This window comes from Sphaeramia orbicularis, chromosome 24, assembly GCF_902148855.1.
Source record: "Sphaeramia orbicularis chromosome 24, fSphaOr1.1, whole genome shotgun sequence".
Classification (NCBI taxonomy): Eukaryota; Metazoa; Chordata; class Actinopteri; order Kurtiformes; family Apogonidae; genus Sphaeramia; species Sphaeramia orbicularis.
The window spans coordinates 25425632-25436820 of record NC_043979.1 but is presented as its reverse complement, the minus strand read 5'-3'; the positions used below and the strand labels follow the sequence as shown (position 1 = coordinate 25436820).

The following is an 11189-nucleotide window of genomic DNA, read 5'->3' as shown; positions in this document are numbered from 1 at the left end:
ATGGCTGAATCAGCTGAACTAACAGGGAGCTCAGGTCAGGTGGAGGCAGAGAAGCCCACCCACGACCATGAGAGTAAAAGCAGTGATGAGTGGGACACTGATCTGGAAGAAGAAGGTGAGTTACAGTGACCAAACCATTTAAAACGCTTCTATGTCGCCAATCCCTCCCCTCTCACGTCATCCTGTGTCTCATCTTTTTATCTCTGTCAGATGACGCTGATGTGAGATCTGGTGCAGCCTTTGCTCAGAGGTACCTGGAGACCTGCCTGTGGACTGGAACCATCCCTGTTCGTTGCTACCTCCGCCACGTGGGTGAAGCCAGTCTTAACATGAACCACTATGGCCTGGGACCTCAGGATGCAAAAGCTCTGGTTATGGTTTTACAAGTAGGATTTTAAGCTTCTTTGAACAATTTAAGTTTATTATCAAGTTCATTTATTATTTATTTGAAGTTTGTTATTTAAGTGATTGTATGGTGCATCCAGAAAGTATTCACAGTGCCACACTTGTTTTTTTTTCATTTTCTTGTGTTACAGCCTTATTTCATTCATTCATTCATTCATTTTCTGAACCCGCTTAATCCTCACTAGGGTCACGGGGGTCGCTTGGAGCCTATCCCGCTACACAGGGGCGAAGGCGGGGTACACCCTGGACAAGTCGCCAGTTCATCGCAGGGCTGAACATATAGCCTTATTTCAAAATAGATTAAATAATTTTTTTTTTTACCTCAAAATTATAAACACAATACCTCATAATGACAAAGTGAAACTTTAGCAAATTTAATAAAATTTAAACCAAAAATTTAACATACATGCATACGTAAGTAAGTCACTTAAAATATAACTGAAGTGCATCCTGTTTCCACTCATCATTCTTCAGACGTTTCCACAACTTGACTGCAGTCACCTGTTCAGTTCATGTCCAATTCAGTTAAATGGACATGATTTAGAAAGATACACACCTTTGTGTATAAGGTCCCATAGTTGACAGTGCATGCCAGAGCAGAAACCAAACCAAACTAAGTCAGGAAGTTCAAGGAATAGTCTGTAGACCTCTGAGACAGGCTTGTATGGAGGCCCAGATCTGTCAAAGGGGATGGAAAGGTTTCTGTTATCGGTTGTGTTAATGTTAGTTGCAGTTGAATAATCATACAGTATAACACATTGAAAAAAAAACAAAAAACTGCACTTCTTTTGACAGTCACTCATTTTCTGTAATGGTTTAAGCTAATATATAAAATGAAGATAAATGTTGTCAAAATGCTTTGCCACTAAACGGTATACTCTGAATTGTCTGATGTATACTAAGGGTTTGTTGACAATGATGGAAAACTTGTTCTTAGTTAATACTGATGTACTGATGTAAATACCTTCCCATTGTCATTTAAGTTATTTAGGATGAACAGGTTTAACTGTTAGACCTGACACTTAACACCTTTGGGTTTGAGTGTCACATCCAAAATGTCTCATAGATAGATAGATAGATAGATAGATAGATAGATAGATAGATAGATAGATAGATAGATAGATAGATAGATAGATAGATAGATAGATAGATAGATAGATAGATAGATAGATAGATAGATAGATAGATAGATAGATAGATAGATAGATAGATAGATAGATAGATAGATAGATAATATCTACAAGAATCACAGACCAAAATTTTGTAAAGCAGTGTTATTGTTGGGTTTTGAGGGTTTTACATTAGGAAGAGAGAGGAGGTGTTTATCTAGTACAACATCAGTAACAATGGTTTCATGCATAAAATGTACAAAGTAAATGCAATATGAGATACCTTATTATTTCTAAATGTTTTCCATTTGTTATGTTTCAGCATGACCGTAATGTCAAAGCCCTTGAACTGGAGGACAACAGACTTGGGGCAGTGGGAGCTGAATATCTGATGTTGTTACTGCAAAAAAACTCAAACATCCAGAGTCTGGTAACCACAATATCATGCTGAGTGTGTGATACCCCCCCCCCCCCCAAAAAAAAAAAATTTTTTTACAAATGTATGTTTCTGCTCCAGAATCTGTCCAACAATCAGCTGGGCCTTGAAGGTGCTAAAATAATCACCGAAATACTGTTGGAGAACTACTATGTGAAATCCATCAAACTTTCAGGTACTCAGATAAATTACTTTCACTTTTCTAAATCTTCATGGGCATTCGCAAAGAGTTTATTTTGTTTAATGTTAATAACTTTCCTCTTCATGTTCTGTTAGGAAACAAGTTTGATGATTCTGCAGTTAAATATATTGCTGGTGCCTTAGAGGTAAAATAAATATAAAATATAATAAATATAAAATCAACCATTGAATACATTTTGACAGTTGAGTCCTAGACATTTATTAACCTTCATATGCATTAAAGTTCAGTGTGACCTTTTGTTTTCCAGGGGGATTTTACGCTCAAAGAACTCGACCTCAGCCACAACATGTTCTTTGACGAAGGAGGAGAACACCTGGGTCGAATGTTAGGTACATTCATCATGTCCTTCACCCTCTATAACTATTCTGTGCTTGAGTAAAGGTGAGAATGTACAGGCTGTGAAATGTTCTCAATAGTTTTAAACTAAAAGTTGCAGAAAAATATCAAGCAAAGTACAGATACTTGAAACCTCTACATAAGTACAAGTGCAGTAAAGAGGTTTTTGCACTTTGTCACTTCTCTAGTGCAACAGTTATGCTGCATTCCAGAGTGCTGGGAGGTAGAATATATCTCACCTGGAGTTAACTACTTTCCACCTCAAAGTGCTCCAGGTGACCCATGTTGAACATAAACAAAAAACATGGAGTTCGCAGATCTAAGCTCCTGTTTGCTTTTTTACTGAAGAGGCATTTTGACTGTCGACATTACAGTGTTCTCATATACACAAATGAGATGGAAGAAGCGAAATGACGGATGAGCTAATTATACATAGTGAAGTTTTTTTTCATTGCGAACTTGAACACTGTGCGCCATCATTGTTGTGTTGTTGTCACGTTGTAGTTCGCAGTGAGGTTGGGGTACTTTTATCTGGCCCCACTTTGCAACAAGGACCTCTGGCTTGGACAGGTGTTCCAATGCATTTTACCGAGTTGGACGTCGGAAACTTCCCATCTCCCAGCACTCTGGAATGCAGCATTAGTAACACCAGTTCCCAAATTATTAAAACGGTTTAAAAAACACGGATGTGAGACAGTGGTAAACCTGCTTCTCTCCCACCTTCCTGTGGTGTACAGTCATGTCTATGTATGTTTGGACTGGGACACAGGTGTTGTGATGTCTTTGTACATCACCACAGTGGACCTAAAATGAATCAGTCAAGACAGGACTGAAGTCTTGAACCATTTAGGAATTACAGCCATTTCTGTGCGTAATCTTTCCAGTTTCAGAGGCTCAGAAGTTTGGACAAACAAAGACTGTTTTAAATATAAGGATTGTTTTTAATTCTTGGATTAAGTGGAGTTTTCACAGTTTCCAATAAAGTTGGACTAAATATTTTTACCTCATAAAATGATTGTGACTGTGATTTATTTTTGATAAAGTGTACCGGGACTCAGTATGTAATCCTTACGTCTGAGGTTTACTGATGTGTAGAAATGGGAATAAAAAGGGGAATATATCTGAAAACAAAATTATTATTATTATTATTCCAACTTATGGGTAACAGCACAGTTGCAGCCCAGCGCTACGGACTCTAAATCCGTCTGATGAAACAGAAGCTTTCATTTCTACTGACACCAAACCTGAAATCTCAAACATTAAGCACATATAATATATTCAGATTTATAGCCAAAATGTATTTTAATTTCAGTTAAGACTTGATATGCAAAGCATGAGTTAAAGAATGTGATTTTTTTCCTTTTTCTTGAAGCCAAAAATGTAGGGATAGAAGTCCTGAATCTGAGCTGGAACGGTCTTCGTATGTCTGGAGCAGTGGCTTTGTGTGACGGTCTGAAGGTGAAAGCACACTCTCATCCTTCAGCGTGAATACAGACACGTTCTGTTTTTCATCTTTTTCCTTCCCTCAGGTAAACCAAACTCTGAAGCAGCTTCATCTGGCATCGAACGGTTTCTGCAGTATCGTGGCAAATTCTCTGGGTCAGGCTCTAAAATCGAACCGGGAGCTGGTTCTACTGGACCTCAGCAGTAACCGCATTGATGACCAGGCTGTGGAGCTGCTCTGTCAGGGCCTGGGGGTCAACAGCACCCTGAGGATCCTCAAGGTGAGAACGCAGACCGACGTTCTAACATGAACATCAACTTTTTAAGTCGATTCCTGTTTTGGTTCATTTTGCTGATTTAGGTCTCATTTAGTTAATGTTTGATTTAGAATTGTGAAAGCTGGAATCTGATTTTTTTTCTTGATTATTGGTTAATTGTTCATATTTTTCTTTATTTTTATTTTTTTGGATATTATATTGAGTCATTAGCATCATTCATTCTGTCCATTTCTGTTCTGACTTTAATTACCTCTTATTTTTAATTATTTAATTCATTTTGTTGATGATAATAGTACTTTTTCTTCATTTTCTTTTCATTTTTCTGCATTTTTGTTGATAATTTTAGTAATTGCTGTGTTCATTTGTATTAATTTTGGTTCATTTTGGATTTTACAACATTAAGTCAAGAATGAACAAAACAGTGGAATCTGAGCAAAATCCTCAAGGTAGATAAAACTTGAAAAAATGAATAAAACACCAGTGAATCCTTGAAATGAACAAAACGACTAACAAAAAAAAAATACATATGTCATAGTATTGTAATAATAATGACAAAATAAAACGAAGCTGGTCCATTTATTACTTCCTACATGAGATTCCTACATATGTTTGAATAGTTGTTAAAAATGATATTTGTCTGACTTGAGCTTGTCGTTGCTGTGGTTCCATTGTGTTAAAGTAAAGTTTGTCGTGTACCTGGTTCAGCTCTCTCATAACCCCATGACGTCGGCTGGAGCTCTGACTCTGCTCACCACAGTCCACAACCACATGAAGTCTGCACTGGAGGAAATTGACATGAGAGTAAGTACAACTTCTCCTCAGTACATGATCAGTATAAATACGCTACAGGCCTCCTTTCAGTGCTACAAATACCCTCTGTGTGCATGTTTATGAGCGCAGACGGTGTTTGTGTGTGAGACCTTCGTGGAGCTACTGGATGACGTTCATAAAATGCGGCCTTGTCTAGACGTCCCATACAGCGTCATGACCTCCGTCACCAGGAATCTTTCAGCTCTTCCCATTTTTCAGGTCACAGTTCAGACACTGTACTGATGATATAGTAGAAAAAGTATGATTACATTCATTATCTCACCAAAATTTATTTATTTATTTATTTTATTATTATTTTTTTTTTAATGCTGTGATTTCTGCTGCATGAGTACTGACACAGACCAAAAGGAGAGCATACACTGTGTTATTGCGTTTTCATAGTGATTTTTCTTATTAATTATGAATGTAGCATAGAAGTCTCAATAGACAAACAAAAATAAAATGTTGGGCACCAGACAGGAGAGAGGTTAAATTTCACTTCAACCTGTCAAATTTTTTACATATTTAAGTTAAATGAGAAAGACAAAAAAAAAACCCAGCTGCTCACTTCATTGCTACAAAATAACATAAAATCAGACCACACCATAAACTTAAGGTTGCTTACTTTTCTTTCTTTTAAATCAATAATTCACAATCTTCAACATAATCATCAAAACATTTCAGATTTTTCATAAACTCACCCAACTCTTAAATCAGGAATTAAACAGACATTAAATTAAACTTAGATAGTCAGACCCAGAAAACAATAGTTTTTTGAACTCATGTAGACAAAGAGGGAGGATGAGTGTGTAGGAGTGTATGTATGCAGAGTGAGTGTGCAGGGGTGTATTGTTCGTAAGTCTTCAGGATCCTTCAGTTCTTTCCAGGGGATGATGGTGAGTATGGAGAGGAGTTCATTTCAGTTCATAGGGGTGTGAGTGTCTGTGTGTGAGAGGGGGGAAAGATGAATGGGGTCCAGTTCGGGGCAGGTTGGAGGTTAGGGGCGTATGTGTGTTGAGTAGGGGGAGAGAGAGAACAGGGATATCTTCAGGCCACACGGGAGAAGCCAGGAGAGTTTGGGGAAAAAAGGGGAACTTATCTGCCTGTAGGTGTCCTCCGAGAGAGAGTAGCCACTGAGTCTGAGCAGGAACAGGTCCACCGGCTCCAGGGATTCAGATTCTCTTCTAAAGACTCCTGGGTCCACACCAGTCCATTTTCAGATTCTTCAGTTAAAGTCACATTAAGGTTTTTTGTTTTTTTCCTCCTTTCCTTTTCAATCTCACTTCTCCATTAGATCTGACCTCCTTCCAGTCTCACCTTTGTTTGAGTTTCCCTCCACACTCAGCTCTCAGGTGTGTCTCCTTTGGAAGTTCCCCTTCCCTCTCCTTACCAGTGATGTCACTGTCTCCTCCTACTTCCTGGTACATGAGGCTTGGCATGATTTTGCATCACACTGGGTCTTAAAAATGCTTTCAATTTATGAACCAGGAATGCATAGATCCTTTGGCCCCTGTTTTTAGTTGTTGCAAAGAGCAAAACCAAAACATGTCTTGCATATATTGATATTTTTACAACATATACTAAAAACTTATCCTTTAATTTCATATCACAACTATTGTTTTTGTTCTGTTTTATGAACATTTTATTACCTCCGCCAAGGAGGTTATGTTTTTGCCAGGGTTTGTTTGTCTGTCTGTTTGTCTGTCCGTTAGTGTGCAACATAACTCAAAAAGTTATGGACAGATTTTGATGAAATTTTCAGGGTTTGTTGGAAATGGGATAAGGAAGAAATTATTAACTTTTGGGGGTGATCGGGGGTGGGGGGGCCCACTGATCAGCCTTGGCGGAGGTCTGCGCTCTCCGAGTGCTTCTAGTTGTTAGCTTGATTTTCCTTTTTTAAAATGTTCTTACTGTATTTTATTGTGTCTCATTTTGTTAGTCATTTCTAAAGCTCTTTTAAATGCACTGATTTGTCTGAAAGATGTTGTATAAATCTAGTTTGTTTGAGAAACATAATCTGAATTCTTTTACAGAAGTTCTTCGAGGACCGAAATGAGAGCATTAGGGATTTCTTCCAAGCTTTGGATAAAGATGGAACCATGAGGGTTACCACGGCTGACTTTAGGAAAGCTGTGCAGGTCAGATTCTCAGCACTGATATCATTTATTTATTTGATTGATTGATTTAATTTGACACCAGTGTGAAAAATATGTTTTCTGACTTGCAGGCAGTTAACATACCTCTGGATCAGCAACAGCTGGAATGGTTGGTTCAAAAACTGGACAGTGAGTGCATGGCATCCATCTGCTACAGGTGTGTGTGGAAACCTCTGGAGGACAAAGAAAACACAGTATCACTTTACAATAACAGCACAAATTATACATATAATAATGCTTGACTGATAATGATTGAATACATGAATTGGTGACCATTACCAGTAATACAGTCATTGTTACTAGTTCACATTTAAAGCTTCAGTTGGCAGTATTTTCTCATCATTAGTGGGAGAAGAACCCATAACATTAAGTGGTTTGAGAGGAAACTAGACTTCTGTTGTTCCTCTTGAATCTGTTTTCAGGCTTCAGAAAATTCTGTGATGGAATAACTTGGAATTCCAAATTAATTTATGAACTGATGTGTTGATAAATTTCGCTGTCTATCAGTTATATAATGCTTTATATATGTATCTGTATTTGTTTATACCTGTGTAGGTGGATAAGGGTGGTGTTCATCTGTGTGTGACGGAAATGATCAACAGGTTTATTGATCTTCATGAAAATTGGTGGATATATTGGTTGAAGGACTGAATATTCAAAAAAGATAATGTAGAATCAAGCTTAAAGCTGAGTTCAGAAAAAAATTGATGCTGAAATAACGTTGAGTTCTAGGATGTTTCAGTGGTGTGAACTGGTCTGTGTTGGTTCGACTCAAGCAGCTGAAGCTGAAGGGATGGGATTTAGAATGTAGCATTTCATCATCATATTATTGGTGTGTGTTTGTTCACAAGTCACTAAGAAGCACAGTTTTATCCCCATATGTTCTCTTGGTGAATGAGGGTGAATTAATTACAGATCAAGATTATATTTACGAACAAAGTACCCTGAAAACCCAGAATTAGAGTGAAAGTACAGTTGATGCTATGGAATGACACGTGTTTAGTTGCATTGTTTTATGTACATGCTTCCATCTGTTTTGAAAAGAAATCTATTAGAACACGTACTGCTCTGCTTTTAGAAAAGCTAACCAAATACATGGGTCTGGAAAAAAAAAAGTTGTATGTGAAGGAACTGTGAATAAACAATGTTCTATTAAGTGTTACCTAGTACTAAAAAAGTTAAATGGTACAGACACGGTCATGTATTAATTGTTAAAAGCAGGAATTTAAATATGAGTCTAATGAATTTATTAAATCACAGTAAGATTTGGACAAATAAAATGTGTTAGATCAGTATGACCAAATTAACCAGGACAGTTTTAATTAAAGGAAATAAACATAAATATGTTTTCTGAGAAGGACTGAATGCATTTTAACTTCTCATACACATTACACTGAAAACATACAGTGTAGTGGTGTCAAAACATGAAGAATATTTCACATTTTGAGCTGATTCTGTCTCTTTTTTTGCAGTCCGTTTTGCTGAGATGTCAGACACACCGCAGGATATTCTGATAAAATTTCATTTTTTTTTTTTTTTTTTTTACCAAAACAGTGTGCTTTGCTCTTCAGATTGTTTGTACTATAGATTTCTTAAAAGTCTGTAGCAGTGTAGAGCTTTAATGATAAGTTACTTCTCAACTACTATTAAACTATTAAGGAAAAATGCAACAATTCTCAGATTCCACATTCTTAAATGTATTTTCTGTTTCTTCCATCCACTGTGACTTTAAATTGAATATCTTTGGCTTTTAACCCACGACCCGGCCCCGGATAAGCGGTGGATAATGGATGGATGGATGGATGGATGGATGGATGGCTTTTAACAAAATGTGTTGGCCTGAAGGAAACACTTTTTCACAATTTTCTGACATTTTATAGACTAAACAGTTCCTTTTATTGATTTTTTTAAAATTACCTTTTTATTGGAAAGGCAAATGTCCATCACATACATTAATTACAGCCTTAATCATTCAAGAAAATAAAATAGGATGGATATAGAAAGTTTCAATGATTATATCCATATTGCCTTTCTACAGTTTCCTTTTGCGGACCACTAATTTCAGCTGAAACAATAATACAACAAAACAGAACAGGGGAGCACACCACCTCATACAATCACAACCTCACATAAAAGCGGATAGGTTCTCACAAAGCACAAATACAGTCAAATGAAATCAGATCTGATTAGTTTTACATACTCAGTTCATTTGGACCAGATATTATAAAATGTTTCTTTTTCAACTCAGGGAAAAGGATATCTTCTCCATAACATAAATCTCATAGACAATTCCAATCTATTCATCAGTAGTGGGTGGTTCTACTTTTAACCATTTCCTCATAACAGATTTCTTACCGGCTGCCTACAGTTCCTTTTATTAATGTAAAATGTAATCCACAGATGAATCAACACTGACATGAATCATTATCTGCTGTCCTAATGCAGTTTTTATCTAAATGCAGAGGTGAATGTGTGCCTCTGCTTCCTGTGACGTCAGTGACTCTCTTGTCCCTCCTCTTGTTACTGTGGTTCTTAACTCGGTCCAGTTCTGTTCAGTGTGAATACTTGAACCTCTGACACCAACCAGCTGCACCACCTCAGCGCCGCCAGCTGCCTCCGAGTCTGGGCCACCGGGTCCCCCCGCCTCATTCACGCCATCCAAAAATAATCTTCAGGTATGACAACAGAACAGGAGCAGGAAGAAAAAGAGAGCTGGCGTCCATATCAAAGGACCGAGAGCAGCGAAAGAATAGGGCCAGATGCAGGCTACTTGTTTTGCCACATGGATTCATATTGAATGAAATGGTCTGTAAAAGAAACGGCAGTCCTCTGAATATGCATGTGCACCAGTACTTGTGCTTAGAATTATTAAGGACGCGTTGGTTAATTGTTAAGGTGTGAGAACCAAAAGCACAGTCTTTTTCTGTCAAGTGGTTCTGGTGGTTATCTGAGGACACAATGGCATCCATGCTTTGTGTTTCCTGTAAACACATGGATGCAGTAGTCATTAGCATACAGGTTAATCCTTTTTCCACTTCCTCTGTTTAGTAATTCTTTCATATGTGCGTTTATTAGCGATCAATTCAACAATAAAGCCTGTAGCACCGCATTATGTAATAACAGTGCAATAAATAAAAATGTAATAATTTAAATTTTTAACATCCTGCATTTTGTATTAAAATTCTTGAATGCATTTTGTAATAAACTTTGCCGTGTTTTGTAATAACTTATTACATATTGCAACAGTTATTACAAAATGCAAGTGTAGCAGTTTTTTTTTTTTTTTTTTTTTAAAGGAAATGTAATAATTTGGTGCATTGTGTAGTAAACCATGAAAACTGATGCCTTGATTGGAAAAACCATCATACCAACAGAACAACATTAAGCATTCCAGCTTAATTAGAGTTCATTTTTTTAAAAGATGGAGGATGTTTCATTGGTCAAATTAATTCAAATGTATCTGTAGTCATTATAATGGAGAATGTATTTGCAAGTTTGAGACAAAAGCTGCAGTAATTAAGTATTACTGACAAGAAACTTACTGGTACACTGAAATTTGGAAGACAGTGCGTATGTTATTACAAAATGTGGCAAAGTTTATTACAAAATGCGCTCAAGAATTTTATTACAAAATGCAGCATGTTACATAATGATGTGAAAAATTATTACATTATTACATACTGTGGAGCTACAAAGCCTGTTATAAATTTATCCAAATACTGCGCTCTTCTGCCTAATATACAGAAAATGTAAAGCAGGACCAGGTAACAAGAAATGGCCTTAATTAAAATTATGTAATGTAAAGTAGAAAAACAAATGTAAAAATCTACAAAATGGTTATAGCTAGGCCTTGTTGCTCCAAAATGCACTAGTCAGTTTTTGACAGAGCAACTTTTTCAGCTCACGATAACACACACACACAAGTATTGTCACTCCAGGTGGTTTGTGAATGTATATACACCGATCAGCCATAACATTCTGACCACTGACAGAAGTGTTAATAACATGGATTAT

General features: G+C 36.9%; 1 protein-coding gene across 1 annotated transcript; it reads left to right on the top strand.

Moving 5' to 3' along the window:
* On the top strand, nt 1–9843 carry LOC115414848 (leucine-rich repeat-containing protein 74A-like). Its single transcript, XM_030128211.1, has 13 exons — nt 1–73; nt 127–386; nt 1837–1944; nt 2032–2125; nt 2227–2276; nt 2400–2481; nt 3861–3946; nt 4018–4212; nt 4915–5010; nt 5110–5238; nt 7053–7157; nt 7247–7369; nt 9763–9843. Exons 1-13 carry the CDS (start codon nt 1–3, stop codon nt 9841–9843), a joined length of 1482 nt encoding a protein of 493 aa, XP_029984071.1.
* The last annotated feature ends 1346 nt before the right edge of the window (nt 9844–11189 follow it).

Excerpts from the sequence above, each read along its gene's own strand:
- LOC115414848 (XM_030128211.1), top strand. The coding sequence starts at position 1 with ATGGCTGAATCAGCTGAACTAACAGGGAGCTCAGGTCAGGTGGAGGCA. Across the intron at positions 1,945-2,031 it reads ACTCAAACATCCAGAGTCTG|AATCTGTCCAACAATCAGCT; the intron begins GTAACCACAATA and ends TTTCTGCTCCAG. Across the intron at positions 2,277-2,399 it reads ATATTGCTGGTGCCTTAGAG|GGGGATTTTACGCTCAAAGA; the intron begins GTAAAATAAATA and ends TTTGTTTTCCAG.